At 37.3% G+C, this 16,238-nt stretch overlaps 1 protein-coding gene across 16 annotated transcripts in view; it reads left to right on the forward strand.

Moving 5' to 3' along the window:
• KAT6B (lysine acetyltransferase 6B) overlaps positions 1-16,238 on the forward strand; it is a 105,619-nt gene that overhangs the window by 60,609 nt on the left and 28,772 nt on the right. For 6 of the 16 annotated variants that reach the window (XM_021284348.2, XM_021284345.2, XM_021284347.2 and 3 more), the window contains exons 7-12: positions 1,660-2,585; positions 3,510-3,631; positions 5,210-5,325; positions 6,838-6,979; positions 9,957-10,118; positions 12,590-12,683. In XM_021284348.2, coding sequence (XP_021140023.2) covers positions 1,660-2,585; positions 3,510-3,631; positions 5,210-5,325; positions 6,838-6,979; positions 9,957-10,118; positions 12,590-12,683 — 1,562 coding nt within the window. The remainder of the gene's footprint in view (positions 1-1,659; positions 2,586-3,509; positions 3,632-5,209; positions 5,326-6,837; positions 6,980-9,956; positions 10,119-12,589; positions 12,684-16,238) is intronic. The other 10 variants (XM_021284349.2, XM_065068518.1, XM_065068516.1 and 7 more) reach the window with 4 other exon arrangements.

Genomic DNA, 16,238 nt, shown 5'->3' on the forward strand with positions numbered 1-16,238 from the left:
ATGTTATTTCAGTGTCTAATGTATAAAACAAAGGAATCATGTTTTAGAAAACTGGTGGGATAAGAGAAGACACTCTTCCTTATGGAATCCTATTTAATAGTTATTGTGGGGTACAGAGGATGACAGTGTCATACGTAAAAGTGTGTGGTCACATGAAATACAGTAAGGTTAACTAATGCCACTTAGATATTTTTGTGTAGTACAAAGAAAAACTGTCCAGTAGTACTGGAATAATTTTTTTGCCTGTTGACCATCTGTGGGAAGCCCTTCCCAGGCAAATGACTGTGTAGGATTAACTAAAACCAGGTGTGTGTTGGCCTCTGGCACTGACTGTGATTACTGCATCTGGCAGAAAGAGTAGGTCTTGTGATGGACATAAGCTTATGGCACCAAAGGATTCAAAAGACTTAAAAGTTTTTGGTTTTGTTGCCTCTTAGGAGCTAACCAAATTTAAGGATGTGTGAATGGAAAAGGGGCTAGTTCTTAAACTGGTGGGCCCTTGGAGTTCAGTAAGCCAGATGGTAGCCCCAGGCTGTGCAATCTCTAATTAGAAGTGACCTGTTGGAATTAATTACTTCTGCATCTCAATTAAAAAAGCAAAATCTGTAGAAGAAAACTTTCCACTGCAAAGTAAATAAGCTAACTTCAAAGAGCAGGATGGAAAAGGGAATCAGAGCACTTGATGCAATTATATAGCTTTATTTGGATTTTCAATTAGATTGTGTCTCCTGATGCCTATTTCTTTTACTGCCAATATTTTTAAATTTTCTGTTTCTATATACTTACAGTGTACTGCTCTTCAGTGTATCTTTCAATGTCGTTCTTCTCTTCAGCCCTTAGCAATCAGCTAAACCTGTGCTTCTGCTGTCACGTTGGCTTTCTGCGTACCCTTTTTCTTCCTTTCTTCTTAACACCTTCCATGTTAGGCCTGATTGATTAACAGCTTTTCTTAAGTGCCACTTGGTCTTAGAGTTTTGCTTTTTCCTTTCCTATTTTTGGTTTTGCTACTGTTACAATTTTTAAAGAAAACAGAGTCTGTTTCTTTGGTTTTGTTGTAATGTTCTTCTTAAACTTACCTCATTCTGCTTTTAAGTCTTTGATGGTAGTTTTCGCTACTAGTGTTGGCATACATAATCCAATGAGAGTATGGAAAAAAATAGCAGGTTCTCGAAAACTGACTATATTGCTTTAAGGACTGATAGACTTTCTCTACAGTTTAAGCCTGAAGTTGTGTTTTGATATGCAGTAACTTATTAACACTGAACTTGTGCATTTCTTTTGTGTGCACAATAATCTCTATGGTGATGGAGCAGTTATGGTACTCAAAGTGCATTGATGTTCTTCTCCAAAGAAGCGCACTTTTGCCATGCATAAAAGTAGGTGGGGAAGCTGTATACTTGTGAGATCGTGCTATTCCAGCTGCTTATATTTACTATAGACTATCTATTAAAGAAAATGGGGTGGGGGGAAACAACAAGGGAAAAAAAAGTTGGATGTTATGTCATAGTGTGAAATGTATTTGCGAAGTGTGTATGTCTTTCTGTTTCTTTAAAGACTTTGAAGTGCAGTGGCGTAAGTAACTTTTGTATAACTGTGGTGTTATTTGGCAGTAGTTACAGATTTTTAATGCTAATTTTTATTTTCTAAATTTTTGCATAGGTCTGTAACCAGTGATGAAGGATCCATGAATGCATTCACAGGAAGGGGGTCACCTGGTAGGGGTCAAAAGACTAAAGTCTGTACCACACCTTCATCTGGTCATGCTGCATCTGTGAAGGATTCAAGCAGCAGATTGCCTGTTACAGACCCCACTCGGCCTGGTGCCACCACCAAAATCACCACCACCTCCACCTACATATCTGCCTCTACACTTAAAGTTAACAAGAAAACCAAAGGGCTCATTGATGGCCTTACTAAGTTCTTTACACCATCACCTGATGGTCGCAGATCACGAGGTGAAATAATAGACTTTTCAAAGCACTATCGTCCAAGGAAAAAGGTCTCTCAGAAACAGTCATGCACTTCTCTTGTGTTGGCTACAGGTACCACACAAAAGCTAAAACCTCCACCTTCTTCACTTCTACCCCCAACCCCCATCTCTGGTCAGAGCCCTAGTTCACAAAAATCCAGCACTTCCACTTCTTCTAACTCTCCCCACAGTTCTTCCAGTAGGTCAAGCGTGCCCTCCTTTAGTGGCCTTCCTAGTAACAGTCAGATAAAGGGACTTTTCGATGGACTCTCTCATATCTATACCACTCAGGGACATTCTCGGAAAAAGGGACACCCAAGCTATGCACCACCCAAGCGTTTGCGTTGTAAACCAGACTTATCTTCCACATCAAAATCTAATAGCCATTTCTATGGAAAGAAAGCTGTTAGGAGTAGGTTTATTTCTCGTACCTTTGGATGGGGTGTGTCTAGAGGACACGCTTTTAAAGCAATTGCTCACCTCAAGAGGGCAGCTTTCCTTAAAAAGCACAGGATTCTAGGCAGAATAAAGTATAAAGTGACCCCTCAGATGGGGACCCCCTCACCAGGGAAGGGGAGCTTGGCAGACGGAAGGATTAAACCTGATCAGGATGATGGTAAGCAAAGGTCAAAGCGCCAACCAAACCTGCGTCCCATCCAGAACCAAAATTCTTATATTGTCACATAGGTCTTAGCTATTTCTCTTGTTCTTGCTTCACTTTCATACAAAAGCAACAAAACTTTGACCTGTTATCTAATGCTGACTAAATCTCCAAAACATGTGTTGTGTTCTTTTTTTTTTTTTTTTCTGACTAATACCACACCACCTTTTTATTATTTTTTGCATTTGTAGTGACACTAGGAGCCCCAAGTGCCTTCATAATGTTGCTTATGGCTGTGTAGTACCGCATGAGTAGTCACTTTTCATGCTAGTTCCTTGTTACTCCCCTGCCATTTCTCTGGCAGTAGTTCTGTCATCATGATTGTGTGCTGTCAGTGCTTATAATGGTGGGAATTTCAATTCATTTCCCTCTGCTCCATTGCTTTTTCATGAACAATTCCATCCTGCTACAGTCTCCACAACACCCGATCTGTACTGCTGTGAGCTACCTTTTTTATAATTTTATTTAAGAAAATAGAGTTTTATAATGTTTGAATGTAGATTTAGCTTAGCATTGGTCTCCAACTTCTAGGGGCAACTTTTTTACTCTTATTTTTACTTTGTAGCGTATACTTTAATAAGCACTATAGTTTTAGTGATAGAATATATTCCATTTCACAAGGTTCAAAACTCATTTAGCAGAATTGGATTGTAAAGGCTTATACAGACAGACAAGCAAGTGCCAAAAATAGCTCATGCAACAGCAAACTACAAAACCAGAAGGGGGAAAGGTTTCATTTCAGTTACTTAGTAATCCCAAGTTTAGTTAAAATGGTGAGTCATAACAGCTGTAGTTGCTGCAGTCCTATTTAGGAGTATCACTTAAAGGCACATATAACCTTCATGTCTGAATAAACTTTTTGCTGGTTTTAAATAACAGATACTGAAATCAAACTAAGCATCAAGCAGGAGAATACGGATATATTTCTGGTGGGAAGCAAGGTCACTGTTACACAGGAGGATTTGGAAGTATTTAAGCAGGCTCGAGAGCTTTCCCTGGAGGTAAGAATCAGTGCATAAAATGCAGTTATTTCTGTAAATAAAAGCTTACTTTATTTTCATATGTCTGTTCATCCTCACTTTTAATATATTCCTTTTGATCTAATGTGTCATGCTTGCTGTGAATTTAATTTGGGAGACACTGTAAATACAGTTACATTCTCTTAGGAGACAAGGCCTCACACTGGAATGGATCAGATGATGAGTGACACTTGGGATAGGTTTTGAAATATAAGCATTTTGGGCATAGGACTACAACTGATTAAGCATAGAGATTAAGCATAGCTGACATCCTGGTCAAGACTGGGATGTTGGTTGGTAACAATGTGCTTGTGGATAAAGCAGCCACTGTGAAAAGTTGAGTTTGTCCCAGCAAATACTGCTTGATAGGAAAATGGTTTTACTGACTTCATGAGTTCATTTTACCCAATGATGTAACACACTTCGAGTTTAAATACTATAGGCTTTTTCTAGCAGTGAAAATATTTGATCTGAATCTGACTGCAACTGTTTATACCAGCTGGTGTTAATGCTCTTCTTTAAGGTGTGCAGTGTTACTCTAAAGCTTGTGGAGACTGAGCTGGTTTTTTTGATGATGTTTTTGTTTGTTTGTTTTTTGACCAAGGAACCTGGACATGGCAACGTCCTGTGGCAAAGTAGACTTTTATGTTTCTGTGTCTATGAATTGAGCAACTGGTGTCTTTGAGAATCTGGGTCAGAAGGGAGGTGCATGGCATGTTTCAACTGCTGTTGTTTATAAAATTGCATCATAAATTTGTCTTGTGTTTTTTTAGTAATTGGAAATCACTTAATTTTTTTCAGATTCAGTGTACAAGAACTGTCATTACCTGCTATGGGTCAATGCAGTGACTTTTTCGTAGTTTAAATTCAGAGTTTGTTAAGCAACAAACTCAAACCAAGTTTAAAGATTCAACTTTATTATTAGTTTGTACTTCCGTTTGTTCATGGAAGTCGCTCCCACCTCCTCCTTTCTTTGTCTTTCATATGCAGTCCAAAAATGTTAGGTGATAAGATTTCTAAAATTCATGGCACTGAAATTACGTTTTTCCCCCTTCTTTTTTTTTTTTTTGTGTTTTGACAGCACATTATAGTCTAGCAGTCATTTTCTGATCAGCTCAACCTGAGTATGATAGCCAAGATTAGTTTGTGTTGGTATACTGTTGACAGTTCAGAAGTAAACTGCAAGGACTCCAGAAGGGTTCTGTTGATGTCTTCTTTTGACAAAAGGATGGTGTTGAGTTTGAACCAGAACTGTACAGAAGTCCTCATGCTAGATTCTGTGGGAGAAGAGGACTAAGGCAATTGTGCCTCTTATTTGTCTGGGCCCTGTACCATCTATTTGTATACACTTGTAAGCACTGCTCACTTCACTTCATGTTTAGTCATTTGGCACCTTGACAGACATCTTCCCTAGTTATATTTGGCTCTTTGCAAAGTCTGTCCTGTGCTTGTCCAGGTTGGAAGAACTTAAGCAACTGATTTAAAGAGGTTGATGACACAAAGCTAACTTTCCTTTTACTTTTTCTATAACTAATATTTTGCTTTTATTGCACCTGACAGAAAATTGGTTGTAAAAATGGTGGTGAAACGAGTGGGCGATACCCTTCTGTGATTGAGTTCGGAAAATACGAGATACAGACCTGGTACTCTTCACCTTACCCACAGGAATATGCAAGGTAGCGAGTTGTCAGGATGGTTGGAATTTTTACTAATGTTATAATTGCAGTTTACTTTCTTGTTCTTTTGTAATTGTTCATAATTTACAACTTTTATAAGTAAATATGATTTTGTAATTTTAAGTGAGAACAAGGGTTGATCTCCTTTTTTTTTTTTTTTTCTTAACTAGTTCTAATCAAAGATGCATTAATAAGACTGATTTTTTTCCTAGTCCTGTGTGAACATAATCTTGCAGCATGTATTGGTGTGGTTTTGTTGTTCTTGTGTGTTGGTGTGGGGTGGTGGGTTTTTTGTTTTTGCTTTTCTCTCCAAACCATTGCAAACACGTAAGTCCAACTTCTCGCCACTTGGAGCAATTAACCTTGTTTATCATCCAGAATTTCTTAACATCCTTTTTCTAGGAACCAGGGAGGGGTCTGAACATGCTAGATAAGTCCAAGTGAGGAATTATGGCAACAGCGTCTTATTTGTGGCCGCCTGTGCCAGGGCACGCCTTGGAGTCAGGCAGAGAGCATGAACTAGTATGTGTGCTCAGCACATCTCCTGATTTTTGCATGTGCTGAAAAGAAATTTTTTGATGAATCCATGGGATCAGTGGCACACATGGAGATTTTTAGAACTATATGTTTATCAAGCTCTGCCTCTATATAAAGCACTCAAGTTATGTGGTCTATTCCAAAATACCTTTGCATAGCATTATTTTAAGCTGCCTTTTCTGTCAGTCCCTCTTGTTCCTAGATATGGTCATCTTTGTGTGGTAGGAATGAGTTATGTGTCATCCACTGGTAATATAAAATTCAAGGGTTTAGACAAGTGTAGAAAGCATTTGTATTTCCTGCTTTTATAGTGTTAATATTTATTTGAGTTACTTTTTTATTCCCTCAATTTATGTGATAAGAGAGAGTTACTTGTTTCATCAGTTAAATTAATCCCAGATAGAGACATAATGGTGGATAATTATTAGAATGAGGCACTAGTGGGATGGCACCTGTGGGAGGCAGTGTGGTATTTGTCTCAGTGCAGTGGGATTAGATCATGGAACAAACAGTTCAAATACGTTTATGCTGTTGATAAACTTTCTTGGAATACTGGAGTGGTGTAAACTATGGCTGTGATCCCAATGTGATCCCAGGATCATACTGTTAGTAGCTTAAGAACACATAAAGATTGCCCTGTGCTCTAAAACTTTGTAGACTAGTTTCTGCATCAGTCTTCCCCTGCTTCAGTAATTTAAAAATGAAGGTAAGTAGCCATAAAATTTCTGAAAAGAGCAGTCCATCTCTATTGAATTAGGTTCATTGTGATTGATTGAATCTTTTCTAATGGCTGATGTGTATGTTTAATCATTCACTCTAATGTGATTGTTTTTTTATTTATTTTTTTAAACTTAAGCAGTGTTTACTCATGGTACCTTCTATACAAATGGGAAGGGCTTTTAACTTTATGGTAACTTTTCTGTTTATAGAATTTAATGAATTTTCTGTGTAAATATCTTTCTAATTTTCATACAGATTACCAAAGCTTTACCTGTGTGAATTCTGTCTTAAATACATGAAAAGTAAAAACATTTTGTTGAGGCACTCAAAGAAATGTGGCTGGTTTCATCCTCCAGCCAATGAAATCTACAGAAGAAATGACCTTTCTGTATTTGAGGTAGGTATATAAAAATCTTACCTTCTGAGAGTTTGTAGATGTTGCAGGCCAGTTATAAAGCTAGTGAAAACTTACTTAAATACTTTCTTGGAGACCCTTATACTGCAAAACCAAGCCAGTCTTCCCCCTGTTCCGCCCCACCATATTCTGTCACAATTCTTATTTTCTTTATGCACCACCCAACCTCTTAAGATACTGTATAGTACGTGTCTTTGGGGACTGCAACGGAAGCTCTTTTACTGGATTGCCTTTGCCTTCTCAGCAAACGTACCTCTTGCACCCATTCATTTCTGGCTATTTGAGTATCTTGGGTGTAGGGAGAATACTAATAATGTAGATGCTTCCAATGTATAAAAGCAAGCAAAGCAGTTTCTTGGTTATTGTTATAAAAACAAAAACTTATCTATTAATTGCTTTTGCCTTCATTTTGGATGTTTGAGAAACTTGCCCTGGAACAGCTTGGTTGGATGACAGAGATTCAGTCCAACTTTGGCCAGAACACACTGCCATTAATTTAGAAAGTCAGAGTTGAACTTTGTGGATGTGTATTATTTTTATAGTCTGAATTATTCTCTTGAGACACATCTTCCATTTAAGTTTAGTGTCTTAAGGATATCCTGGACAATAGAATTTTGTGTTTCAGACAGCATGCCTGCAGTAACTACAGCTGTGCATTAACCTCCACATTCCTGTGTCTCGAGAGTTGTTACCCGTTGCATGAGCAGAAAAGACTGCTGGGATTACTAGGATGTGTTTAGATGTGTATATTGATAACTTCTTTTTACCTGCAGGTATCATAGGTTCTTCTCGAAACTTATACTATGTAAATGTCAGTTGTGCTTGGTTATTGCCATTGTCTATTCAAACAGTGGTCGATGGAGTCTTAAAGTCCTTACTTAAATTGGAACAATATCCTAATATTTAGTTCGCTCTTTTGGATTTGTGCTATTAAAAAATAGCTATTAGCATCAAGATTGTAACCTTCCTGACTTGGGCAATGTTTACGAAGACTGTAGATCTCCCAGCAAAAGACTTCAGTTATAATATATATCTATTTCCTGTCAAGAAGCAAAATTGTCCTAGTAAATCCAAAATAACTTAAATTTCTCTGTTAGCAGGTGTTAAGAGCTGTGCAGCATACAATAGGCAAATCCTGCTTTCCAGTTTAATTTCATTAGCTACTACCAATATGTGAATAAAAACTTCTTAAATTAAAATATAGCTCAAAGAAAGGGGTTGGGTATGGGCGGGGGATTGACACAAAAACACATGGCAAACAAAGTGAATGTGAAGCAATGTTCCGACTCTTTCTCCACTGCATTTATTGCCTTTATTTACTTTAGGTGCTTTAATAAGCGCTTATGTTATGATTTCTGAAATAAAGTAGGGTGTTTGTATTTTTAATTCAAAGGCTATTGTCAGTTTTTACTCTGCTGATTGTGGAACCTTACTCATCAGTTGATGTCCTTCCTCACAGATGCTTTCAGGAACTCTGTACACCTGTTTTCTGTTTGACAGAATGAAGGGTTTGTGGTTTCCTTTGTGCTTTCTGCTTTTGAGATGAGTTTGACATTTGAGATTTATGTACCTCTGCCTAGAGCATGACTTTGACAGATTTGAGAGAAGACTTTGACATAGTTTACTACCATGCTGTATGCAAGAAACTTTTGATAGATGCTTGCTATTGAAGTTGCAGTCCCTCTTCCTTCCTCCCCCCTGCATTTAAAACTGATGAACAAGCTGAGTTTGTCTGGAATTTAAGGAGTTTTTTACATTTCTGTACAAATATTCTTGCTGAAAAATATATCTTACATAATTTGGGTTTTCAGGCTTGTGGCTTACCTGATGATGATTTCTACTTGGGTAATGCTTGCATTTAATTTGCACACTTGCTAATAAGTGTGAGAAGCAATAAAGCAAGCATCTAGAGAGTTGGAGTGAGTTGTATGAGAGTTTAATGTGTTTGATAGGTTCTTGAGTACTGCACGTAAGTTTATTCTGATGCCTTCAGGAGCAGTAGCTGTCCATTAAATGTTTTTTCTTTAATCCAGATACTGCAAGTATACTACTAAAGCCACCTTGAAATCCCTAGATATATCCTAAAGTTTGGGGGTTACTTAGATTTTTAACTAGGATTTTTACTAGAAACAAATTAGCATAGAAAATTGATTCTTTTATGAGACAATGTGTGTACCATTTGGCTGTCTCTGCAAATGAAATATGGGTAGTGACTTTACCAAAGAATATTAGTACAAGCAAACTTTTCCATTAAGATTATTTCTAAAATGCTGTTGCCTTTGACTGAGCCTTCCCTTCCAGGGAGTAACTAATTGATTTAGGAAATCTGTGTCTGGCTCTTCTGTAGCTGTCTGAGTCACAGCTTGACTCCTTACACTCGTAACATACCTAGACTAATTGTAGTACTTAGCCTGAAAATTTAATTCTCTTGCTCAATAGTGTTTTAGTCTAGTATAGAAGTTTTGTCTAGTTTATCTAAAACATTGCTGTGATTGATATGTAGTTGCGAACTCATTCATTTGCCTTCCATTTCAAGGATTCAACACAATACACTTCACTGTTTTTGTTTTGTTTGACTGTTGTACACCACTGCCTTTTAGCAAACCACAGTTTAATATCATTTTAACTAGAAACTAGAACATTTTGTTGTCTGCCAGTCACTCATTTTCATTTCAGGACTGAACTGGGAGAGGTAAGTCTCACTTGAACAATGAAAAGGTGAACCTACTTTGTTTAATAAATCCAGATCCTTGGAGAATACTTGCAAAGTAATTAGTACTAACTGGAGAATTCTTATTTAACAAAAAGCTGGGGCTTTTATCTTCTGAAACTTAATGTGTGTTTCTTCTGTACTTCCACCTTGTTCGTGTTTCTTTCTAGGATATGATTGATGCAAGAAGTTGTTTTGTCCTAACATGTTGATGGCATTGAAAATAACTGCATCTGTCTTGCTTTCTAGGTTGATGGAAATGTGAGCAAAATTTATTGTCAGAATCTTTGTTTGTTAGCTAAGCTCTTTCTGGACCACAAAACCTTGTATTATGATGTTGAACCATTCCTCTTCTATGTCCTTACAAAAAATGATGAGAAAGGCTGCCATTTAGTTGGATATTTCTCTAAGGTAAAAAATAAGTGGTTGTTTTAAAAAATACTAATTTTCACCTTTTATTAATATTTGTGCCAACAGCAAAGAAGAAACAATTCAGTAGATTGAATCTTCTCTATAAATTTCCAATATAATGTGCCTTGTCTTAAATACACTTGTACTTTCTTGTCTAAGACACTGATACAAATTGAGCAATTGTATGTGCATTCAGCCACATGTGGTGGTGGGTTTTTTGTTATTGGTTTGGTTGTGTGGTGGTGTATTTTTTGTTTTTGTTGTTTTTGTTTTGTTTTCCTTCCCCTAGAATGTGTTTTGTTTGCAGTAGAAAATCAAATGTTTTTCCTCCCTCTACCATTTTTGCAATAGTATACCAAGTCTAGCTTCTAAAAGTGCTCGGTATGTGAAATGTTGGTGTGTTTTCATGGTTTTACTGCTAGCAGTTCAAGCTGGCTGTTCAGACATAACTGGCCAGCTGCATTCACCTCCTGTGTGCACTCTGATCTAATGCAGATACTCATTGCACTGAGTGGAAGAATGCAGTGCCTACCTAACTTTATGGCAGATGCTTACTTTAGAGTGGATGTCTTTTGGTTGGGGTTTTGCTTTGGATTTTAAAGTAACAGGTGACCGCTACAGACAAAAGTTATACTTCTGTAGACTGTCTTGACAAAGATGACAAAAATAATGGCGAAATATTACTAGATGTGTCTGCAACAGAAGTTTCCATTAGTTTGTTCATAAGATATGTGATGAATTGGTAGTTACTCAGACATTCAGTACTTCTTGCTCCTAGTATCACCACCTCCCTCAGTATATAGTTTTCTTTGTTTATGAAGTGATTTGTATGAAGATGTTGCTTTTAGGAGGTTTAAAAATCATGTCAGAGTACCTCCATATTATAGTGGTATCTTGGGGGTCGCCAGTTCCTTCCAAGATGGGGGGCCTTCCTGGGATTAAAGTAACAGTGAGATGTGTAGACACAATTTGCACTCTTATGTCAGTCGGAAGTTCTTGTGGCATACAAACATGTCAACTCCGATACAGGCAAATATTTCCTACTAGATTTATTTAAGGTACTGGAGGTGTTGAATCTCTCTTGTTGTTTGTTCCTTCCTTCAGCAAGAATGCATTTCTTCCTCCACTTCACCCTTGTTGCTTTTGGCCAGTCTGTTTGTTACATCTGATGATCATGCATGTTTTAACTACCAAAACATAAGAAAAAGAAAACCTCTCTCTCAGATTCCACTGAAGTTATTTACTGAACTGCATGTGTTGTCCTGTGTTTCACCCCTCCCCACCACCTTTTTTTTAAAAAAATGTGTGTTCTTGCTGGCAAAAGTACTCTGGCTTTTCTTCCCTAATGGCAAATAATGTTGGCAGGATGTGAACTCTATGCTAGCAGCAGTCTTGTGAGTTTGAGAAGCCTTCACAGAGAAAATACTTCACCATACCATAGAAACTAAGACACCTGGTAAAATACAGCATGAGTATCTGCTCTCACAGCTGAAGAAATCTTTAGAAACCAATGTTCTGGCATGTGATCCTGACAGTGTCATCACTGGCCTGGTGTCATCTGATGTGTGGAAGCTGAAGTGATAGCTGGTGTCTTAAACTGTCCCTGTGCCTGCCACAACTTCTTGTCGGTTATGCTGACCTGGATATTTTTGGTTGATTTATTGGTCTCCCTCAAAACTACCTAGTGCTGATGTTGAGAGATTTTTGTGTGTATGTGTAATCTTTTAAAGGTAACAAGGCTTCAAGGCTCTTCCTTTTTATCAATAAATGTGAAAGAACCGATAACCTTAAATTCTTAGAACAGTTTCCTAGTTTAGATTCTTCCTTCTTTTGTCTTAATCAATGGAATATTTGCCTCAGTTTCCGGTATGTTAATTACTTCATTCTGTTTGAAAGAGCTCTGACCTCTGAGCACTCTTAATTTGGATTCAGGTGAGAAGGATTCAGCTTTGAAAAAGTCAATATGCTTCAAGTAAGACTCAGTTCTCAGAGTATGGGGTTCCTCCTCTCCACCCCGACCCTGTATTATTTCAGAGAGAGAAGGCAAAATAGAGATGGAAACCAGCAGGCACTTAGCATAGCAATTGCAGAAAATACAGCTTCACCATGTGTATGGATATTATTTTCCGCTTTTATATCCTTGACAGAATGGTCAGTGGAGCATGAAAATATTGCCCTCTTCCTCCCATCCTTCTCCTTTACAGCACTTAAACTTCATCATGCTGTTTAGACAATGTATTTAATTTTTAAGATGCCAAGTAGTTAACTAATTAAAAAATATTTGTTTTGAAGGGTATGCTTGGTACTTCCTTGGTATAATTAAATATTAACATGGAATTATTTGACTTTGGTAATGACCCCATGTGTCTGTTCACCTTATTGGGATTATTTTACGAGGACAGTGGCAGGTGCAGGCAATTGCCTGCTTCAGCAGTGCTTTGACATACTTGATCTGTTTCTCCTTCCCACAGGAAAAGCTTTGCCAGCAGAAGTACAATGTCTCCTGCATAATGATTATGCCCCAATACCAAAGGCAAGGATTTGGAAGGTTTCTCATCGATTTCAGTAAGTGAAGTGTTTTATTTACACTTGTGATCCAGGGAGCTGATGGCTGTTACAAGAAATAGTAATATATGAAAATTTATTTAACTTGCTTTATTGTTTTTATCTATAGATAATGGGATTTCTGTTTATATTTACATAGGATAGAAAAGCTCCCTGAAGTGCAAAACTTAGTGCTGCTCTGTTGTTGTACTCAAGGAAATTGAGAATGAATCTCTCAACAGTAATATTAGCTCACAAAGCTATTACCCTGAATGAATTGTCTAAATTGCTTTCCATTTTGCCTTGCTCATTAGTGTACGAAGAGGCAATTATTTGTGATTAAAGCTAAGAAGGTGTTAGTCTAAGGCATTCTTTACATGCTAATATTTATTTTCTCTTATTTGAGCTAAAGAACTTTTTTAGTGCAAGAATTGCTACATGGAAGGAATGTATTTTGGTTTTTGTCTTGAAGTTCATAACTTCCTTAGTGGAAATTGTTACCAAAAAAAGCATTTGTGCTCTTGGCTGTGTATGTACTTGCTGCTTTATTTTGCTGAGTTGTCTGACCTGTTAGAAAGCTTCAGGCACACTTGCTTAAATATAGATTTGTTATTCCCAAAATCTTTAAGCGGCAATGAAACTCCAAACAAAATCATCTAAAGAAACTTCTTAGCTGAGTGTCCTCAGTACTACTGAATCCAGATTTCTACTTTAGAGGGAGAATAAGGAATTAGTATATATCATATACATACTAATATTTAGTTTTCAATATTATGTTTTTTAAAGCACAGTAGAATTACATGGCAACAGACATAGTTAAGATAATAGGATTCCTGGCCTGAAGGTGTATGCAAGAACATTAAAATGCAAATAAAACTACATTGCAGTATAACAGCTGGACAAATACAATAATTTCTAACTGTGGAGTCTTCAAGTTCTGTGTCTTGTAGTGTTCTGCCCAGCATGACTACACTAAAGTTGATAAGTATGTCTCCTCATTGTATGGGTTTATAAACAGTCTTCACTATACCCCTGTGAGTTAGATAAGAATGGTTTTGGACCACTTAATCCACCATTGGAATGTAGCCATTACTGGAGTGGAACACAACAGCTGTTCCATTGTGTGCCTTCTGCAACCTTTTAGGAAAGGCACTGAGGAATACTGCATAGTTCTGGAATTGTGGAGTGAACTTTAGCTTACTTAGGTAGAAATTGGCCCTGTTTTAGGATTACAATTTCTGCAAAAGGAGATTTGGAACCATAACTGGGCACAACTGGTAAGTATTTCTAGGCTTTTCCTTTGGTTTTTACTTTGTGGTGTCTTTCAAGAAAAGTGCTCTCAACAGATGTCATTGTGGTTGAGTTTGTGATAGTTATGTCTACAAAACTGGTGGCACAGTTATGAAACCTGTGGATTCCATAGAAGCTCTGGATGTGGGTTTGCTGCGGCTCCCTGAATCTGTGCTTTGTTACTGTGCCGTGTGCTGCTTAATCTGGAAAAATCAGTAGAGTATTCTGTCCCTCTGATCTTTCTGGAAAAATCTGGGAGGACATCGAATTGTTTGAATCATTAGGATTTCTGTGATAATTTGTGACACGACCTAATGGTATCCTTAGCTTGAAGTTTATCTGTTCTCAGACCTTTCCTCTTTGCCAGATGTGTTCTTATCTGGGGTCCAGGCTGCAGCTGTATACGTGCTGGGCATTAGTCCATAGACCAGCTTCAGCTTCTGCTGTAGCAGACAGACTTCCCACTTTGGGAGCACAGTCGGTCCTTCAGTAGCTTTCCCTTTATTTTCTGAACAGCGGTTCCCTTAACTGACTGGGAATCAGACTGTCTCAGTCTCCAACAGAATGAACAGAAGAACCCTGAGCTGACTGAGGAAGTCTGGCTCTGTGGTGAGAGTGAGCTGCAAACTAAATTAAACGTGGTGAGAACTGCTTGTGGCTGGTTTTTCCCTAGGTGTAAAAAGGAAGGTAAAACTTCAAGGCATGTTTTCCTAGGTTTTATGTATATCCTTTTGCAGGATGGAGGCTGAATGCCATTAAATGGGACAGCCATAGCCTCTTCTGGATTAGCGAGTCCAAAATCTGTGTTTTCACAAAACAAACAAACAAACAACAGTTATTTACTTTTTTCTTGGAATTGTATTTGTGTTTCTACCTCCTATATTGTAATTGGCTGACCATCATCTACTTTGTACTTCGCCGTTCCTGTTCATTTGTGGTGTCCTGAGAGTAAGTTGTTCTAACTGGCTTGAGAAAATGCGCTATAACTGGTATATAATAAAACCGCAGTTAATAATCTAAGCTTGAAAGAGCAAGCTTATCATAGTTTAAAACTTTATTTTTCCTGTAACATGATGTAGATTGCCATGTTCTCATAAAATTACTGGAAGATAAATTTTAAGCTCTGAGTGTTACATCTTCATTTGTCATGCGAGTTAACGCATCTAAACTTCTCTGTTTTGAATTCTGTGAAACAGTCACTAGTATTTGACTTTTTATAGAACAGTTTTTACACTAAAATAATAAAATGTAACTAAGCAAGTAATTTTCAGAAAACAATAGTTACAAACCTCGAAAGAGAAGGTCTCAAGAACTGTGTGCCAGCACTTGACTGCTCACATTACTACTTATATATCTAGACACTTGACAGTTAGAAAGGCTGGAAAGAACGCAGCCTTAAGCCACGACATGGCTTGTGCTTTGTCAGCTGTCTGCTGAAAATGTAGTTGGCAGTACAAAATCTGCTTCTTTTTTGGTAAGTGAAATGCATTTGTTTGTTCAGATTGTGGTGCATTCTTTTGTCTTGAACTAATTTAATCTTTACAGATGAGTCTATGTGGTACTCTATAACCTGCAAGGGAAAACAATTTTGTTAATATTGCTAGAAGAAAAATACATGTATTTTCTGACCTTTTTTCCAACTTTTTGCTAACTCCACTTAAATTTGTCTATATTTCAAGTAGAAATTGATAGTACTGTTATTTCTTGCTCTGTAAACTCCAACATAAAGCATTGTGTAGGGTCTATCTGCCTATCTCTTCAAGAATCTGTAATCTCACGTGTGGAAAAAAGATTTGTAGGAAGAGTACTTCAGTGTGAAAAGAAAGAATGCTCTGAAATGCCTGAGTTCTCTTGACTGATTGTCTTCAGCAAAAATTTCATGTATAGTTTTCTGTATGTCATTGGTCGTTTGAATAGAAAGGTTGTTTTTAAAAACAAAATACTTTTGTATGAAACTGTTCTGTTAAAGGCTGGTAAGATTTTATTCTTTTTTCTTTGTGTTGGCAGGGAAGTTATAGGCTTTGACTGTTATAGAAACTTGTTGAGCTGTTAGAAATCGCAAACAAGTTCAGTTATAAATATTTATCAAATGGTGAAACTGTTGGTTTGTGAAATTGCAGACTTGATACTGCTTCATTTTGCTTAATTCACTTTACGGTAAGTTAAAATCAGTTTAACCTGCTTTATTTTCTAGAAGCCTGTCGTACTGAAGACAAAATGGTTTACATGAACTCCTCATTTTGTTTACACTCAGTATGCTTTATTAAGTATTATTTTATAACAGTC

Source organism: Columba livia, chromosome 6 (assembly GCF_036013475.1).
Source record: "Columba livia isolate bColLiv1 breed racing homer chromosome 6, bColLiv1.pat.W.v2, whole genome shotgun sequence".
In the NCBI taxonomy this organism is placed as follows: Eukaryota; Metazoa; Chordata; class Aves; order Columbiformes; family Columbidae; genus Columba; species Columba livia.